The sequence below is a fragment of the Chamaea fasciata genome, unplaced genomic scaffold (genome assembly GCF_029207755.1).
Source record: "Chamaea fasciata isolate MVZ Bird 193981 ecotype frontalis unplaced genomic scaffold, bChaFas1.0.hap1 SCAF_7, whole genome shotgun sequence".
Classification (NCBI taxonomy): domain Eukaryota; kingdom Metazoa; phylum Chordata; class Aves; order Passeriformes; family Sylviidae; genus Chamaea; species Chamaea fasciata.
Window position 1 is genome coordinate 3467672 of NW_027094092.1, and position 20692 is coordinate 3488363.

At 43.7% G+C, this 20692-nt stretch overlaps 1 protein-coding gene across 1 annotated transcript in view; it reads left to right on the forward strand.

Moving 5' to 3' along the window:
* The first annotated feature begins 11729 nt into the window (after window positions 1–11729).
* Window positions 11730–20692, forward strand: part of CSTF3 (cleavage stimulation factor subunit 3) — a 47525-nt gene continuing 38562 nt past the window's right edge. Inside the window, exons 1-2 of the mRNA XM_066187235.1 lie at window positions 11730–11909; window positions 20476–20577. Of these exons, the coding sequence (XP_066043332.1) occupies window positions 11880–11909; window positions 20476–20577 (132 nt within the window). The 5' untranslated portion in view covers window positions 11730–11879. The remainder of the gene's footprint in view (window positions 11910–20475; window positions 20578–20692) is intronic.

Sequence of the window (20692 nt, forward strand, 5' to 3'; positions counted from 1 at the left end):
CCATGACACATGCACAAATCCCAGTGCAGTGCAGAATGATGTGACACAGTTACTGGCACAAATTATCCCAGAAAAATGACCAAAACATTGGGTTTGAAGTCTTTTCTTAAATGTCTTCTGCCTTTTTCTTTTTTCAATCCTGTCTGAATACAATTTATTAAATCAAATATTCTCTAAGAAAGAAGAGACAAAAAATTAAACGAAAGGAAACAAAAAATAGTGTTAGCCTTGAGATGGAATAAGGAAGATCCTGGATCCTGTAAGGAAAACATTCCAGCTCAGTACCCACTAGATTAGTGATGTTTTACAGTACCCAAACCCTTTCTGGATTTCGCATGCTGCCTTTGTAGGAGAGCTAGCCTATAGCAAAGGAGAATTGATGAGCTGCGAGCACACCATTGGTAGCACAAGCAGCAATGAAAAAAGCAGGACAGATGCTTTATGAATAGCAGAGCTGGATGTGACAGGATTCTCAAAAGCCGGTAAGGAAATTTAAGATGTGAGCAAATAAACAAGCTAACATGTCTTCTTCTGGGTTTACCTCTTTACTCTTTGCAATTGTAATCTTTCTTATAAAAGCTGTTTACTTTTCCCCTACTCAAACAGCCTAGACCTGCCAGGCCAGTCTGGACTGAACACCCCTCTTTTAAATGCCTTTTTTAATACCTTTTTTTCTTTTATGGTAAGGAAAATGGCAGAGAAGAAAGATGGAGGCCAGAGAGAAAATTCGATGAAGATTTTGTGATTTTTTTTTTCAAAGATAGCCAGTTCCTAAAAGGATTTGAAGGGTCCATAGGTGTCAAGGAAACAATGTGCTCTGGAACTACAGCACCTCTTCACATTTTTATAGTAATTGTCAGGGACAAGACATTATTCTTGCAGTTAGGGAATAAATGCAACAGTCTACAGGATCTGACACAGCTGATGTGCAGAAAACAGCATTGCACTTGGAAACGAGATGGTCACCTCAAAAATACTGTAACCCCATTTTAAGCTGAAGCTTTACAAGTTCCAGCAAGTGATGATTCTTTAGAGTAAGACAGTAAGATCTTTGTGAGCTTTACAACTAACTTCTTTAGGATCAGAATTTAATCCAAAGACAAGGACAATCTAAAGAGAAGAAATAAAGGATCCAAGGTAGCCACATGGAAAGTACAAACTCTTCAGAGGGCATGTTTGGACTTATTCTTCCGTTAGTAATAGTGAAGCTAGGTCTCTTTTTTGTTTACTTTTACAGTATTTTTCAAAATGCACTCCAACATTAAGCATTCATTACTCCTTGGAGACGAACTTGACAGTAAATTTCAGTGCTGATTCAAGGGTGCCTAGGATTTGAAGGAGACAAATCCAAAGGCTTTGGCACACTGAAGATTTTAGCTTTGTATCTTACTTTTTTTTTTATTATTTTATTTACAAAATCATCTGAAGAGAAAGCAAAGGGCTACTACACTTCTCTTACTTTCTCTTCCCCCTGAAGCTCTGGCTATCTGTTTTAGTCTGTGGCGGGTTTCATTCTTGTACATTCTGACACCGCGTTCTAAATATTGTTTCAAACATGATCACGAAATAGGAACATAAATGTTTCTCTGAATTTTGTCATTTTACAAGTGCCTAAAGTATTCACTTGCCTTTTTATTCTCAGCTCACAATGGGAAACTGTATTTATTCAAAATCTTTCTAAAATATGAAACAAATTAATTGAATTGAATCCTATATATTCAGATAATCATTAGGAATAATTTTCTTCCTGAATTCACAAAAATAAAAGATAAAATAGTTTCTCTCAAGATACTTGCTTGGTTTTCATTCCTCTTTCTTATGTTGCTGGATTTTCTCAGTCATGTGTTGTTCTGTGTCCCCGGGATGTTTTACTGAAATAGATGGCAATGCTACCAGAAAGCTCTGTCAGATGGCCCTCAGACAACACACTCTCTCACCCAAAATGTAGCTTTTGGCCCACATTTGGTAACAACTCAGTTTGTGTTCTAGAATCCTATGTCAAGCACACGAGATACGAGAAAAATGTATAAGCAATGCCCTGAGTATACAGAAGCAAGAGCGCTGAAAAAATAGCTCCTAGGGCCAGTCTTAGCTGAAATGTATTTTAATGATATGAAATACTTTAAATTGATATAGAAGAAAAAAAAAATTGGAACTTCCAGATGCAGGACTGAAATTGCCTTTTCACCCAGACACCTTATGTCTGGGGTTTATAAATGCCTTTGTCTATGTTATTATCATTGTGTGCTGGGTGTCCTCCTTTTTAAGACGAGTTAAAGGCAAAACTCAGAACAAATAAAATTCAGCTGGGAAAGAGAAACTGTTTACTCAATTAAATTTTTGCAGGAAGACAGAGGCGTTTTAAAAAGCTGTACAGACACTTTAAATGTATTTAATCTAAGCAGTTAATTCTTTCAGACAGCAGTGGTTCTGTGTGAGTGCTGGTGACAGCTGCTCCTTCTTTTAAGTACAGAAGAGAGGGATAAAGCAGTCATTAACAGTTTTTAATCCACAGTATTCTTCTGAAGCCTTTGAAAATGTGAGCAGATACGGGTTTGCATTTTATCATAGTTTTAAGGGTCATTTCCCATTGTATTTAAAACAGCGGCATTTTTCTTCATTATTGCTTGGCACTAACATTTCTCACAGTGTTCCCCCTTTTCTGGTGCATAGAGCAGTGCTTTTCCTTACAGCCTTGAATTCGTTCAGAAAATAAAAGATATGTCATGATTTAGCGCATAGTTTAGGCGTGGTTCTTTAACGCTGGTGACTAGTACTTTCTGTGAAAAAAAAAACGGGGAAAAAAACAAAAACAAACACACACACACCAAAAAAAAAAAAAAAAAAAAAAAACACAACAAAAAAATCCTCGTGAATTATCAACATGAATTCTCAAAGCAAGCCTGAAAAGAAGAGCGGCAAAAGGAAGGAGTGGGATTCATTACGAAACGCAGCAGATAATTGTAGCAAATGCGTATTATAAAGATGAGTCACACAGCAAAGGCTGAAACAAAAGGCAGTGTGAGGACAGAGACAGGGCTGGAGGAAAGCACATCGAGCTAGATAACACACACAATGCACTCAGCCCTTCAAGTACCGCACGCAACCAGCCAAACCTGCTGCCTTTCAGTTTCTAAACACAACGACATCCCTTGATGAGCAAATAACTCACGGGACGCTGTCGCAGTGCCATCCTTCAGTCTATCACACGCGCACGGTCATCACTTCACCTCTCACACTGCCTTAACATTGTCTCCATTATCTGACCCGAGGAGTAAATTGCCACTCGTTTTTCACCACCACTCGGCCATCCCTCGACAACACCACACCACTGGCGCTGGTTTGCACGCTCCAAGAATTCCTGCCCACACAGGACGGTTATTTCTTGACCGCCCCCTCAAGAAATTAAGGAATAACTTCTTTATTTATCACGGGGATCACGAAATAAAGGAGCCTCGCGAAAAGAATTTCTTCATAGTAGCAAAGTTATGGCGTAGCAATTGCTAATTGTTCCCACTAATTAGAGGCCTGTCGCGCTTTAGACCCGCGGCGTTTCTGCGAGGAGACAGCAACGGGACTTGGAGACGCTGCACAAAAGCATCAGCGGCAACTTTGTCAGACTGCGCTGACACAGCCCGTGGACCGCCCCGGTTCTGTCCTGCCATGGCAGCGATTCTTCCCTGGGCTCTTTCTCGCCCAGGAACGGGAGCGCACCCTGCAGAAAGGGCCTTTGGAAGCCGCAGTGGGGTCCGGAGCTTTCCATGCTGCATACGGCTCTGTGAGAAAGTGCCCTGGTCCTTCCAGCATCCAAACTACAGCCCAGAGGCTTGTTTCTCCCGTTCTGTGAGAACAATTACCGCTTAATTGTTCCAAATCTCCTGGCAGTATGTTTGTAACCGGGAAAGCTGCAGCTCTTGCAATGGGCGCCTGGATTTACAAGGCGATTAGTGTTGACAATGTTCCCAAACCTACTGTCATGTCTGAGCGGATGGCACTTCCAAACTGTGCTGAGATATGCACGCATCCTTCTGTGCTCATGATTTCTAACGAATTACAGGGGGGCGAAAAAAGTAAAAAGAAGAGGAACGTTGTGGGATTCATTCATTTTCGACCAAATTTGCACTGAAAATCTGTTTTTCATAGGATGAATGCATACTTCTGATACACAGCAGCTCTAGTTCTTTGCTCCAAGGAACAAAACCAAGACAAACGACTGCAACGAGAGTGACAACGGAAAGCCTGAACGATGACAAACAAAGACATATCATTTCTGGTCAAGGAACAAACAAATATAATAAAAATCCAAGGCATCTCATTTTTTCATGTTAAATCACTGCAGGATCATTACATTTTGAGTAATTTCGCCAGGAATTGTCCCGAATCTTTGCAAAGATGCTACTCGGAACAAGTACTAACTAATATATAAGCATGACATTCCCTTTTCTGCCTCATTGCCCTCTGTATGCTAAGAAAATGAAATGGCTGTTCCAGAGTAAACACTCGCCCATGTATTATTATTTAAAAACTGTCAAAACAACACAAGGAAAAGAAAAACAAATGCACGAATGTAACATGAAATGAACTGTAATGCAAGATTTAAGTACAATCAATACATAATTAGAGCTGCCTGGAAGACACAATACTTTTCAGACTGTTGACCTGAATGGTGCTTTTTCTTCTACTTAGGCTGAGACATTTCTCTTAAATGAGATTTCAAAGTGCAGTGTTATACTATTTCAGAAACACAACAACAAAGTAAATTCTACTGCAGCATGTGGTGATTAGGCTGAGGTATCATTCCAGGTTCAAATGCAGTATAAGCTTAGCTAATAAAGAGAACATAAAAGCACCTCCTTAGCTTTGTGTCCATATTAATTTACTAAAAAATGGCACACAAGAAAACTTGGAATCACTGGTTTAACTGCAGAAAACCACTCTGTTAACATGAATCCCAGCTTCTTACAGAAAAAGACCCCAGCATTGCAGTTACCATTAAGCACAAGTGTATCTGTCTGCTTGTCTGGTATAATCACCATGGTTCTCAGATGCTTTAGAGATAAATATGAAAACACGGTCCTTAATTCAAAGCGCATGCAATCTGTCAAAGTAAATTTACACAGGGGTAAAAACTCGTAGGGGGCTGGGATTTCACGTGCAGCATGCAGGCCTGGACGAGGCGATATCAGCAGTACAGGAGATTCACACAGAGGTCAGGAACATCAGTCATTTCTACAAAATTAGCCTTGATAACAACACTGGCCTCATTAGAGACAGAAATGTAGCTTAAGGCGGGACACCCAGCACAGTCACCACGGGTTTTGAAGGTGAAATGAAGCAAGGGGTATTTTGTGCATCAAGCTGTACACAGGGAATGCAGGAGGAGGGGGTGGTTGCTATTCCATTATACTGGCATTTCCAGGATTTGTAAATCAAGTTTGCCTAAAATAACGAGCTTGAAACAATCTCAAACTTTGGTTTCTTTCACATTGCATCTAGGTTTCTGGGAGCTTGTGATGCACTTGAATCACACAAACAAGCTTTGTTTCATAATAGAAGGAAACAAACTTAGAGGAAAGAAAGATGGATTGATTCTTATGTAAACCCTTGTTTCCTGGAGCTGAGCTTTCAAGCAAAACATCAAATACTAAAGTTGCATAGCAACCTCCCCACCCCCATTACAGGTGGACCGGGTGGCCAGTTCCACCTTTCCTGTTTCCCCAGGCTGCACAAACACAGCGCTTCCATAGGTAGGATTTATGTCGGCAGCGGGAGCTTCCTAGCTGTGGACACCTTGTGTTTAAGCAAACAAGAGTTCTGCCCAAAACACCCTGAGGTGGAAATCTGTGATGTTCTGTGTCCATGTTCCCCAGTACATTATGAAAATGAACAGCTTGTAATGTCTTATAAACTCACTCTTACACATCATCTTATGATGATTGGATTATTCAGCTAAGTAGAAGGCATTTGAGTGTAAGCAACATTATGCTTTGTCAATTATTTATTGTTTATCACTAGCATTTTTTTGGAAGCACTACAGTATTATATCCACTAATCACAACGAACACTAAATTTTGTATCACTGGCTTTAAGTGCGAAATACCTGCAATCACCACTATGTTTTTTACGAGGCTTTTTCTGTGTATTTGCAACCAGAGTGAGCAAGCATACACTAGAAAACACCTGAGGCATACTGGTATGCAAAAGCATAAAACAAATTACAAGTAAGCATGTTCTGCCCCACCTCATTTTGTTCTCCCTTTTATTTGTCGGATGATCTCTATGCTGCCTACTGGCGAGTTCCCTCTTTGATTTCCAGTTATCCTTTGATGACTCTCTTTTCCTTCCACAGGCTCCTACTTTCTGCCCTTATTAACTGTTACAACCCTTACACCCAGAAATGTGGGTGACTTTTTTTCCTAAAATAAGGTAAAGTTAAAATACTTTAAAAATGATTCATCGTTGCAAGCCGTGACTCAACATCAGGATTCACAGAGAGACGATGTTGTGATGTTCAACAGCAATGTGGCAGGAAGAAAAGTCCCGTAATCCAGCCATAAAACCCCCCGAGCTGGTGCCGTGCCATTTTCCCTGCTGGGCGGCTGCCAGGTACGTGCAGCTCGTCCCCTCGCTCCGCTCCCAGCCGAGCCGCACGGTGTTTGTGTGCCACCTCCCGGGAGAGTCACAGAGCGGGGACACCGAGCGGGCACCGGCCGACAGCGACAAGCCGCGAGAACACGTGCGGCATGCTAGCGGTCATTAGGCGCATTGGAACGACTTCAAAAATACCTAGGTTACAAACAGCCCGAAAATTTGAGGACATGGCAATCAGTGAACTGTGCTGCTATTTATACACGTTACCTCATCTTTCTCCCTCCAGCTGCAAGGCTTCATTTGGACTTCAATCCAGAACTGCGTTTTTCAGCTGGTTTTCTGTTGCTGTTGTTGCTATTGGTTTGGTGTTTCCTTGTTTTGGTATGGGGTTTTTAGTGTGCTGTGTGTTTGTGTGTTGTTCCGGTTTTTATTTTTTTTTAACTTGTTAACTTGAGGTTTTCTAGACTTCCACTCTTCTTCTGCCGACAAATTTTGCCCAGGCAGGGCTGGTGGTTATCAGTCTCTCTGTGATTTTCAGAGCCTTGGACACTGTTGCAGCCTGGCAGTGGACAGGCAGGAATGCCAGAGAAATTGCAGCCAGAGAAATGGCTGCTGGACATGTAGGACTGACTGTGCTCACACTGGGGGACTGATCTCCACACAGAATATACACCCAAGGCATTCAGGACATGTTAGACCCACTGTATGTACACTATAAATGGTACATCCAGAAATATCTGACCACAGATCTCAAGGGAAAAAACCAGTGTAACCCTGCCTCTGAGGATACCCAGTTGTTGGCTTACACAATTCACTGCACTGTGTTCACTGCTTAGTGTTTCATCCTTAAAATACAGCTCTGACCAAAGAGAGAGAGATCCAGCTTCAGATTTCATTTCATGATGGTAAATTTTCCAAAGAATCCACAAGGCAATATAAATAAACATTGATGAATACTAATAATGATCTGAAACAGCAAGAAGTGTTATAGAAAGGCAACAACTACTTGCACTGGGAAAGAATTCTGCATTGAAAACAGAACGAGATTTGGAAAAAGCTTGTTTAGACGACATGAGGATTATTTATATTTTTCTTAGAAAACTGAAGAGCTGCTTACAAAAAATAAATTATGCAATACTGTAATAAATAGCATTAAATTATAGGCAATTCAAGTAAATGAATTGATGTTGAGGAGCCTAGAATTCAATCCAGACTTTTAACATCTTATTACACTATTAAAATACATTCCTGCAACTATGTAGTCTGCTGTAATTATTTTCTACTCATCACCCTAGCTATTCAGTGGCCCATTCACCTTTGTTTTCTGCTTATACTCTAAATTTCTAAGCCCATTTCAATCCCACTACTGCCTTTTCCTCCTCACCACCCAAAGCCCCCCAGGTGCTTCCTTCCCTCTTGACTACAAACCCCAGCAGTAGCAGTGCAGAGGCCAAGAAAACAAACTCAGCAAAGCCTGTTTGGGTTTGGGTTCCTCCCTCATGTTTGACATTGATGCACCTGATTAGTGAGACACAGCTCACTGCATGTCAAATGCGGAGCAACACCAGTTTGGTTGCAGGATGAGTTTCATTCTTAATTACGACCTATGGGAATATAAATGTAGATGGAAACACAGAGTGACTAGGTTAAAAGACACTTTCAAGATCATCGAGTCCAACCCAGCCCTAACACCTCAACTGGACCATGGCACCAAATGCCACATCTGGTCTTTCCTTAAACACATCCAGGGATGGTGACTCCACCACCTCCCCAGGCAGGCCATTCCAGTACTTTATTACTCCTTCTGTAAAAAACCTTTTCCGAATATCCAGCCTATATTTCCCTTGGTGCAGCTTAAGACTGTGTCCTCTCGTTCTCCAGTGCTGCCTGGAGAAAGAGCCCAACCCCCACCTGATACAACCACCTTCCAGGGAGTTGTAGAGAGTGATAACGTCACCTCTGAGTCTCCTTTTCTCCAGGATAAACAACCCCAGCTCCCTCAGCCGTTCCTCACAGGGTTTGTGTTCCAAACATCAGCCTCATTGCCTCCTCTGGATGCGCTCAAGCGTCTCAACATCCTTCCTAAACTGAGGGGCCAGAACTGGACACAGCACTCAAGGTGTGGCCTCAGCAGTGCCAAGTACATGGGAAGATTAACTTCCCTGCTCCTGCTGGTCACACCATTCCTGATCCAGGCCAGGAGCCATTGGCCCTCTTGGCCACCAGGGCACACTGCTGGCTCATGTCCAACCTGCTGTCCATCAGTGCCCCAGATCCCTTTCTGCCTGGCCGCTGTCCAGCCACACTGTCCCCAGCCTGTAGTGCTGCAGGGGGGTTATTGTGACCAAAATGCAGGACTTGGCACTTGGACTTATTGAACTTCATCCTATTGGACTCTGTCCATCCATCCAACCGTTCCAGGTCTCTTTGCAGAGCCATCCTATCTTCCAACAGATCGACACACGCTCCCAGCTTAGTGTCATCTGTAAATTTACTAATGAAAGATTCAATACCCTCATCCATGTCATCAATGAAGATATTGAACAAAACTGGCCCCAGCAGAGACCTCTGAGGAACAGCACTGACTGTCCCCAGCTGAATGCAGCAGCATTCCCCACCACTCTCTGGGCCTGGCCATCCAGCCAGTTCCTAATCCAGCAAAGAGTGCTCCTGTCCAAGCCCCGGGCTGCCAGCTTTTCCAGGAGTGTGCTGTGGGAGACAGTGTCAAAGGCTTTGCTGAAGGCCAAACAGACAACATCCACAGCCTTTCCTGCATCCACCAGGTGGGTCACCTGGTCATAAAAGAAGACCAGGTCGGTCAAACATGACCTACCCCTCCTAAACCCATGCTGGCTGGGTCTGAGACCCTGCCCATGCTGCAGGTGCTGCGTGATGACACTCAGTATAAACTGCTCCATAACCTTTACCGGATACTGAGGTCAGACTGACTGGTCTGTAATTACCAGGATCCTCCTTCCCACCCTTCTTGGGAATGGGCGTCACACTGGCCAGCTTTCAGTCACCTGGAACCTCACCAGTGAGCCTGGGCTGCTGGTAAATGATGGAGACTGGCTTTGCAAGCTCATCTGCCAGCTCCCTCACCACCCCAGGATGGATCCCATCTGGGCACACAGACTGATGAACATCCAAGCAGCTCAGCAGTTCTCTGACTGCCTCCTCTTTTCTAGCTCACACAATCCCCACGGTGTTGTCAATCCAGAAATACAAAAGGGGTGATTATGGATTCTGTAGGAGACCAAGGCACTGCACAAGTCTCAGCTGAGGAAACATCAGGGCCCACCAGGCCCCTGGCCAAGAGCAAGATGAGCTCTCTCAGTTTTCCGGTCCTTGCCTTTACCTTGTGTTTGAAATCCATCTCAGAGGAGGGGTGACAGCCCACAGCCTCCAAGTGTGGTGGCACTGGTGACACGTTGGGGAGGACAATCTTCAGCATCCTCTGCACTCTGGCAGCTGGAGGTTCAGCACCGACGCAGAAATTAACGGGGCAGTTCAAATCTAAGGGCCTTAAACTTTCTCTCCAGCACTGAGCAGACATAATTAACATAATCATATCTGTGATCGAATCCTTTTAAAAATAAGGTGGCAAACAATGTTTTCAGTGGTTATAGTTGCACAAACCCCGTGATTTCATAACTAAAATTAAAAATAAGCTGCTAAAATACCTTGGGAGACAGGTATGTCAGGTCTGTTTGATAACCACTGCCCCACCTCCGTGAAAGCAGCTTCCTTTCAGATTTGCTTTGCTTACGGTTTGCCAAGATCTTGCTCTCCTGTCACAAACCAGCCAAAAAATTGAAGCGCAGCCCTTCCAAAGCAGCACCTTCCGGGCCTGTAATCATGTCCTTGCTGTCCCAGTTACCTCGGGCTGGGAGCCCTGACGCTCACACCAAATGTAAACCTGAAGAACTAGGGGAAAAAAAAAATCAGCTGATACTCTGCAGCCCTGGAATAAGACAAGTATTGTCTAATTAGAGGTTTCACCAGCATTGCTTCAAGCAGTTACTTTGAAGGAATTAGTTCCTGTATAGGAAATGGAAAAAAGTTACAAGAACTAATTGGAAAACTGCGGGGTTTTTGAAAAGAAGTTGTATTTATTTCTCAAGTATTTTCAACAAGATAGGCTCACGTCACAAAGTTCTTGTTCTCCAAGGACAGCATAGCTTATCTGCCATGACACGTTTGTATTTCACTTTTGAAAAACCAAAATTCTGAGATGCGTCACTGTACATTTAGCCAAGCAACTCTTCACTCTCTGCCCCGTTTATTTTTCCCAGGTGAAGCTTCAGAAGGTTGCACGTTGTGTTTTCCTCGTGTCCTCTTTCCACACGTTTCTGTGGTTTAAGACAGTGACTTCTGGATGATGAGGCAGAAAGGAAAGCCCAGTGCCAACACCGAGTTACTTAATGTATTTCTGTGTTACGCAGTTTTAAGAACACTCACGCTGCTGTTGTGAAGGCAGCTAAACCTCCTTGCTGTCTGCCAAGCCTCCTCTAGTTTTGTTTTTTTCTTTTTTCATACAGCACAGTTTCCCTGCAGTAGCTGATTCAAGGCCCTTTTCTCACGAACAGGCTGGTGGGTATTTTGTAAACAAAATTAAATAGCTTTAGGGGGAGCTGCCTCCTGTGCCCTTGAGGTCTTACGCGTCCGCGATCTCAGCGTGTGTTTTGAACTCGGCTCGATTAGCGAGATCTCTTGTGAGGCGGAAAGGACGAGTCCGCGGCTGGCAGCCAGCGCTGGCGCTACCTCAGCAAAGGCAAAGCGCCGGCGAGGAGCCGCTGGAAGTCACCGAACTCCGCCAGTTCCCTCCGTCCCTCTCGCCAGCGCCATGAGCGCGGCTACAGCGGCTCCCGCGGCCACCCTCAGGACCGGGCCGGGCATCGCGGCTTCATCCTGCCCGTATGAGGCGGGAATGGCTCGAGGAAGCCAGCTCTGCCCCCTCAGCGTGGAAAGGGAAGGAAGGGACAGCAAAAAGGGCGGAAAAAGGGGAAAAGACGAGCGGGAAGAAGAGCGGGAAGAGGAAGCGCTTCCAGAGCGCGCCCTCCCGCCCTCAGCGCGCCGCCCCGCCCACTTCCGGCCGCCCCCGCGCGCCTCGATGACGCACTTCCTCCCGCCAGCCCCGCTCCCCCGCCCCCGGGCCGGAGGCGCCGCCGCCATTTTGCCGCTCGCTCGCTGCCGCTCTCCCGGCGCGGCGGCCGCGGCCGGAGCAGCGATTTTAAGGGCCTTTAACCCGCTCGGGGCCCCGCGCCCCAGCCCGCTTTGAACGCGCCATGTCCGGAGAGGGAAGCGCCGGCGACCAGGTGAGCGGGGGCCGGGTGGGCGCAGGCCGCGCCCTGAGGGAGCGGTGCGGCGCGGGCTCGGCGGGGGCGGGCGTGCGGCGGGCCCTGAGCCCGGCCGGGGCTCTCCCCTGCCCTCCCGCCCAGCGGGAGCAGCTCCGTGTGCCCCCTGGGCCAGCGGGGGAAGCGGGAGCGGAGCCGGCCCAGGCGGTGAGGCGCCCGGAGCTCCGGCTCGGGGCGGCGTGGACAATGGAGGCCCCGGCCAGCTCCGTCACGGCCTCGCTCGGTCGCGGCCGCTGAACGCGGCGCGCTCGGGGACAAAACCGCAAGCCGGCCAGGCTGCTTCCAGCGGCGGTTTGCGGCGTTATGTAAAGCGAGCGTTGTCTGAACTGAGGCGTCTCATGGGGAAGGCCTCTCCAACGACGCCAGCTGCCTCCGGAATAAAGCGTCGTTCGAACACACTCAGTCTTTGAGCCAGGAACAATAAACATGTGTTCCTTTGATAAAAGAGTCTTCTTTGCGGAACATTCCTGTGTAACCTGCTCCAGCAGGTGACCTTGCCTTCCCAGGAGGACTAGGGAATCTCCAGAGGTTCCTTCCAAACCTCACAGTTCTAGGGTTCTGTGAAACAGCCGCAGTTTCAGGGGAGTTTGGCTTGGGGTTTCTTTGTATTTTTTTTTTTATAGACTAAAGTGTGTATTTACCCTGTATTTATCCATCTTAATTTCTGGGGAGGTACCACCAGAGTGTTGTATGTCACTTTTTTAAATCTGGTGCTGTTGTGAATGATTTCCAACTTTCTGGCAGAGTTTCTCTTAAATGACTTTTTTTTTTTTTTTTTAGTAAGTGGGATTATATTTGAAATCGGTATTAATTGGAGAGCTGGAGATGAAGGTTCCTGAATCAGGGAAGAATTTTTGATAGTCCCACGTGTCTTAGTGGCCAGTGCAGCCTTTAGAAATACTTAAAATCAAGCTGACTCCTTACTGCTTCTTGAAGTGGCTTTTTCTTTGTAGAATGTCACTTTCTTCCAAAACGGGTGAATTTCTGTGTGTCTGGGCCCGTACCCCTAAAGGGTGACGTGTAAATTTCATCAGGTCACTGTTTTGGTGGGTGGGACAGGTGTAGGAAATGTAAGATAGTTTCTCCCTCATCAGTTTAATTTCCCGAATTTCCCTGTGTGTTCCAAGTGGATCAGGCTGGGGAGTGTACTGGGAATTTGTTTGAGCAGGAGATAGATGGCTGCAAAGAAGTAAGAACGTGCCACAGCAAGGTTTTGTTACTGCTGGTGTGTAGCACATTCCAGATTTCCTCTCCCCGCTCCTAATATGTTTTCAAGAATGCCTTAATGTTTCATAGCTTAATTAATCTGTTTGTTAAAGTAGCACGGGTGTTTCTGTAGCTTGTAAAGTGTTACTGCTTAACTTCAGCCCTGCCCACTTTGGACTTTATTTTCCTTTGCCAGGGAGAATTTGATAAGCAGAAGGTTGAGTTAGTGTGTGTGTGCTGCATAGAAGTGGCCAGTGAAATGATGGTGTGCCATCTCTCAGAGGGGTTTGGCATTCCCAAAGCTGGAAATTGTTTTGTTTCTTCCAAAAATTGTTTTTTGCAGCTTGTGTAAAGCACACAGCCTGACCTGTGGCTTGGCCTTTGGGCCATACCGAGCTTCCCTGGTGTCCATGTTGGATACACTTGGCATTCAAAAAAAAACAGCTCTCAGAGGTTGGGTTAAGTGTTACTTGTTTATTTATACTGCTCCGTTTTCCTGATGAAGGGCTCTGGGTTCTGATTTCCTGCAAGTCTCTGATTTTGTTACGGTCCATTACCTTCCTGCCCTCGGTTTTCTTTACCTTCAATAACAGCTTTTCTCACCTGGCAGACTCGTGTTTCTGCCTCCCGTTGCCACATCCAGCTCCCAGGGTGTTCAGCAGCCCTGCCGGGGAGTTCTCAGCACAGGGGCTCCCACTGGGTGCCTCCAGTGAGCCTGGCTGTGCTCTGGCACGGCTGGGGGGTCCCAAATCCTCCCTGGAGGGAGGAGCAGCACACGGGGCACCCACGCTGCACCTGAAAGGCCTGAACTCAGCATGAAAGCACTCTGCTCTGAGGCTTCTCAGTGTGCCTCGCTGCAGGAAACTGAAGCTGGCCAGAGGTGGGATTGCAGCTGCATTTGCTGTTTCAGGTTTCATCTGCTGCTCCCAGCTCTGAGGTTTTGGGTGCTGTTTTCATTGGCAGTCACAGGGGTCAGCGCAGTTAATTTGCATCTGTGCTGTGCATTCGGTGTAAATGTGAGAGTGTGTGATGGCAGGTGAGAAATCTTGGACAAGGCAGTGCTCTTAGCTTTGACCCACTCTCAGCCGGGGGGTTCTGCATCTTACATCCCACATCCCGGCTTTTGGGAGGCACTGCCAAAAAGCAGCCAGGTGAATAATGAACTGCCATGCTGTCTGCAGCAAGTGCAGAGCTGTGGTGGTGGAAAAAGGAAGGACAGGATGGAATGGTGATTGTAGGAAGAGAGGGAGGGTGAAGGGAATGGAAGGTTTAAGGCGTGGGCTTTAAGAGGCTTTACTGTACCAGGTGCAGTGCAGTTGGAACGTGTCTTTACTGCCTTTAGGGCAAGCTTAGCTCCAGGAATTTTTGGGCTGCTTTACTGTGTTGATCAGGAGCCTGATCTATGTTATGTAGGTTGTCTCCTCATTGTGTTATTGTGGAACAAACTGGAGCAGGAGGATGAAGAAATACTATGCAGCCACAACTCTTGGAGTTTATTTTAAATTCTTGCTCCTTGTTAACTGTGCTGGGCCCGAATTATTCCTGGAAAACCAGTTGAATCATGTGAGGATTTAAAACCTGTCAGAGCCCTGCCTGACTTCCGGCAAGGCCTCCACGATGTGGAGGTAGCATTTCCAGGGTCAGTTTCTGGAATACTAAACGCTTGGCCCTGTCTGTATCATAGAAATAGAAATGCACTTTTGCAGGCTGAAAGGCTGCACTTGCTCCTGTTTGCCAGGAAATTCCCTGACAGGCTCTTGGCAGCCACACGTGTCAGGGTTACAGAGAGCCCAGGCTTGCACCTAGGGATGTCTGGACGTTTTTGTGGTCCTTGATGTACACATCTAGTTTAATTTCACTTGTGGTGGTTGTTTCATGTGCTTGCTAACAAAACCCAAATTCCCCACCTTTCCCCCCCCCCAGTTTATAAATACTTGCCAGGCATCACCTTTGTCTGAAGACCCTATAGCATTTGCTTTGCCCCTGCTTTAGTTGTCTTCTGATCTTTTAGGTTAGAACATGCGTTTCACACTTCCAGTTAGTGTTTCTAAGATACACACCCCAGTCTGTGATGCATTTTTATGTGCCATGAATATGGATCTGGTCTAAGGTGGGAAAAAAAGATGTCTGTATTGTCTCTGTGACTATAGAAAATACCTCAAAAACAGTTTGTTCTGGTTTCTTGATGGTATTTCTGTCCCTTTTGGTTTCTTCCTCTCCTTGTCTTGTGTCTCTTTGATGTGGTACATCATGAAAGTTTCTGCATGCTGAAGACAACTGTAAATGCTGTTGTTAACTTTAGTTTAGTATTTTAAAAATAAATGTCACTGAATGCAGCAAGGAAAGATTTTTCTTGCATGATCTTGTGGGTTTAAGATCACAGGAGGAGCCATTTCAGAGGAATTTCTTTAAGAGTAGACAGAACAAGTAGGAGTATTGGTGAAGGAAAGCTTCTGAATTTGTAACTCAGTGGTTTAATGACAGTTTTTACACAGCTGTAAATAAATTATAATTTCGGTTCATTTCCAGAGTCAGGAAGTTCCAGGTATACCAGTAAGAAGTTCAAGTGAGAAATGTGTCAGTCCAACATTTGGGAAATAGTCCTGTGAGGAAAGAACGATAATCATTACTAATCTAAAACTTTTAATTTATCTGGAGCTTTGAGCCCAGATTATGTTAGGATGGGGCAGTACTTACAAAAGTACCCATTTTTGGTCAAGATGAATGTGCTGGTCTGTGTCTGCTCATAGTGATCCAGTCTTAAGGGACACAATTTTTTCAAGGCTGTTCACAGTTCGAGTGGTTTAGTGTAGAATAGAAGAAGGCATTAAAAACATTTAAGAAAGTGCAAGGATTGATGAGCTGAAACTCCAGTTCCCCCAGGGATGTGTTACTGAGGAAAGGGTTTTAAAACTTGCTCTCTGCACATGCAGCTATAAATAAACTTTAAGGGAAAAAAGCCTTAGACTAAATCAAGCTGTAAATTTAGCAAACCGAACAACTAACAATGCTTGTTAAGTTGTATGTTAATTGAAGTTTTTTTCACTGGATCTGTTACAGGCCAGGCTGTGCCAAAGTGTGCAACAGCCAGACAAAACCACCCAACAGTGGCTTCTTTCTTAATGTCCAGAAACCTCTCTTTGGATATTGAAGCAATTTGACTAAACTAGCCATTAAAACTCCTCTGTCTTTTTGTATACAGCAGCCTACCTGTCTGGTTTGTAGAAGTTCTTATTTCCTAATTAGTGGTAGTTTTTAAAGCATCTTGAGCTGGCCACTTCATGGATATAAGTTGTTTTAAACACATTTCCTTTTCACTGCAGAGGATGCCTTAAACAATTGTATGTATTTAGTCTTGCAAAGATTTTGAAGGTGTTTAGGTATCTTCTTAGACACTTGGGAGTCATGAAGATTCATTCAAGAGGCCTGAGGAAACTGTTGATTTTAGGAATGTGGGATAAACCAAGAATACTCCCTTGGTGGAAACAAGTACTAAAAGTGAACTTTATCTCCTCTGGTTTTGTTCCCTCAGACATTCTTTATGAATTCAAAATTGGATTTTGTGCAGTTGATGTATTTTGCAGGAAGGAGCTCCTAGATTTCTCTTTTTATACTTCCAGTATCTGTGAAACTTCAAATCCATTGCTGTTTGTCAGTGTATAAATAATTAAAGGGTAGTTGTGATCTGGACTAGGTAGTAATAATTTGTAGAAACCCCAAGTGCTGAAATAATTCCATTACCTTCAAAGAGTTGTTTATGAGATAGGATCCTGGTGATGTAGAGGTCTCCTGAACACAGTTAACAGGAGCAGAGGAAAAAAGTGTTTTTACAGTCTATGTGCAATATTTCTTTCTGGTAGTAAAGAGAAGTTAAAAGCCAGTATCTGATCAGGTTCAGTTTGATGGTATTTAAGCTGGCTAGAGTCCTGATGGTTTTGCATCCTTTTTTCTGCATCTGATTCTGAAACCAGGAGGTTGAACCATTAGAAAGTTAATCACCTTTTCTAACAGGATTATTTTTCTGCTGATTGAACTCCCTGAACTGGCTTGTTACAGGATGAGCGTATCTGAAAATGCTTATGTAGGGGCAGGATAATGGCCGTGAACACCCAGGAATTGTATGTTCACAGTTGTGGATATCGGCTGTTGTGCAAGTAGTACAATGAGAAATGCATAAACAAAAGCTACATGCCCTTGAACTGTGCTAACAGCAGCTGTGAGCACAAAACATAAAGTTCACAGAGCTAGGATCACACGTCTTCCTGGTTGTAGTTGAGTTAGGTTAAAAGTCAAGCTCTTGGGTCCATTTTGCTGTGTGCTTGCAGTAGCTGTTAGTCCTCACAGTGCGTGTTTGCTCACACACTCAGCTCTGGCCAAACGGCCCAGAAAATCCCAAGTGCTGGTTCCTCCAGGAGATCAGGAGTGATTATTTGTGAAGATGCAATGAGGCCTTGTTTTTGCTCAGGTAGAAGCTGGACACTGATTTGCCTGCAGTGCAGTGTGTCCTGAGGTGTGGATGGCTTTTACCTGTGCTGGAGGTGGAAAGGGACAGGAGAGGGACTTCTCACTGCCTCTGAGAAAGTGTTTTCTTCTTCTATGTGACCTAAGGCACAGGCAAGTCCAGGCAGTCCACCTTAAAACTGTGACCATTGTAGAATTGTTTTCAGTTCTGTAGGGTGCCTATAATTTGTCTTGAATAACTGAATGGAGAACTTCTATCTGCTGCTGCTAAACAATTATTTGCCAACTTAAAAAATCAGTCCTTTTTATTTTCCAGTAAAATAAGTGTGCTTCTTGCGCACATCGATTCTAGAATTAATTTAGGATTGTTATGGTTGTGCATCTTATCCCCATTTGTTTTTTCCTGAGCTGTTTCTGCCTTTCTGAGTTTGAGTTTGACCCTGTATCTGCATAGGTGAAATCAAATTCCTGCAAGTCTTAACTCAGTGGCCACTGCAGTGAAATGCCTGTTGTTTTGGAGAGTGGCAAAATGGAAAGATGGGAGGAAATACAACTAAACTGCTGCTATAATAGTTGAAAGGCGCCCATTCTACTTTATCTTGTTTAAAAGTCAGTACTTTAGAGTGCTGGACGTTGTGTTTTTGTAGGGTGGGCTTCTTTTATTGCAGCACACATTAATGGTACATCTGCCAGGCATTTCTGTCTAAATGTATCCCGAATAATTTATTTGAGACAAGTAGATTTCACTGGGATGGTTGTAGTGAGAAGCAGTGCTTCCCACTGATGTGGATGTATTTGAGTTAGCACTTTATTGGATAAGCGGCATTCCAGCTTTGGGTCACCTGTAGGGGTAGCTTACAGAATTTGTTTCAAACTTCAGAAATTTCAGCTTCATTTTTTGAATGAACAACGTTCAGCTGTTTCTGGAAGCTGAATTATGTTTATGTATGTCGTTTGGGAAGAAATTAAACCACTGGTTCATGTTATACTGTTTTACATCTTAAGTCTGTATCAGTTGAACTTCAGCCTGGTACTGCAGAATCAAAATTTTGATGGACCTAGGGATGTAAAACTATTCATATGGCTTTATAAATTTATAAAGTTTAGAAGCTTTATGGGTTTATAAATTTACTACTTTAGAGCTGACAGCTTTGAGCTACTTTTATTTTTTTAATCAAATTAATTTAATACTTACCTTCCAAGCTACACTGCTTTGCATTAGTTAGTGTTAAGAGTGGCTTAAAAAGTTAATCAAAGGAATAATGGTTGCTAAACTCCTATAAAGCCCAGCCTAGTGATTTTTTTCTTTTCCCTTTATTGCATATCTGCTACTACATATCCATTTAACATAACATTCTGCAACATTTTGATCCTTTTTCCATTTTATAAGTAGTTTTATTTAAAAATATCATTAAAGGGAGATGCTTTGAATTAAATACCACTGACACAAGAACTGATAAGGCTGAAAAATATTCAGAACTAGTGCAGTTACCACCTTCTCATTCTAAAGAGTGATGACCCCTTTGAGAGAGAGGAGTGTTGGTTCCATCTGTGCTGTTTGTGTTTTTCAGCTTCAGAAGGACGTATTGACCCGTGCAGTGTGCTCTGGGATGGCCCTGCTGGGGCAGGGAGGCTGGACCAGGTGATCCCTTCCAGCCTGCCCTATCCTGGCATTCTGGCACCTACACCCAATATTAAGAATTAAAATCAATTCCTTGAAATAATCTTTTAGCAAGTGACAGGGTTTGTTTTGTTTTTAGATTTTTCTGCATGGTAAATCGGTCCCACTGCACTGTACATTAAAGATTAATATTCTGACAGTAGTTATGTAGTGGAATTGTAAAATTTCACCAGCAAGGTCTTGTAGTAATGATTTAAGGGTTATATTGTTACATCTCACAAAGGCAAGAATTTAGTTGGCTTGCTTTTTGTATCGCTATGATCTACCTAAAAATGGGCCAGGTTTGGAAAGTTAGTAAATAAGTTGCTTCCAGTACAGGTCAGAACAATATTTCAGGCTTAGTAATAAGCTTTGGGTCATTTAGGGTTGTAACAAGCATGTATTTTGAGGGTGTCTGTGTGTGATCTTCACACTGTAATTTTTTATTCTACTTTGCATTGACAGTGTTAGATCTAAAAAACCAAAAAATCCCTGAAAATCATGAAGCAAGTTATTTCCAAAAGTGTTTGAAAGAACACTTAAATCTATACTATACTGGTAACAAGTTTGCATTCAATTCGGTAAACCTTTTAGCCTCAAAAAAAGCTTTTAAAAATGAATGGGAATGTCTGAGTGTTAAAAAAGAGTGATTTTAGTGCCAAAAGTACGGGAAGGCATCTGTAAGATTGAGAGATGAGAAAGTGAACAAAGAAAGTGTGCTTGGATAGTGTGTGTCTGTTTCTGCTAAACCATCATCTCCTTAAACAGGTGATAGCAAATGCCTGCTGTTCTCCATGTGCAGTAACCTGGATTTGTTTGCCTGAGCTCTCTAATAGAAATACTGGGCTGAATTTGCTTTTTGCATCTTAAAAATGCCATGGTGGTAAAAATGTTTCAGGTTCATTGTGCAGTAAATATTCTGGCAAAGTCAAATTTGTTTTCATGTTTTGGAGACATTGAATTGGTTTAGTCTAACATCTTGGTTGATGTCCATAACATGTAGAACTTGTGCTAAGTGTGCGTTGTCTTTGTGGGACAACTTGTGTTTGAGCTGAATTCCAGTTTGGAAACTGCATCTTAAAATCTGAGCTCTGGAATGTTACACTCTTGGAATGTTATCTTTAGCTTGACTGTGCAGGTGGGACAGAACTTTTCAAACACTGCTTGTGATCTCTTATGTCTTCTTTTTAATTTTTCTAGACTGCTGAATATGTCCCAGAAAAAGTGAAGAAAGCTGAAAAGAAACTAGAAGAAAATCCCTATGACCTTGACGCTTGGAGCATTCTCATTCGAGAGGCACAGGTTTAGTGATATAGGATTACATTTCCTTATCTATGGTCCACTCACACTATTTGGTTCTGGAGTAAAATCAGCATATTCATTTACATAAATCATAATATTGTAAATGCTGTTTTGA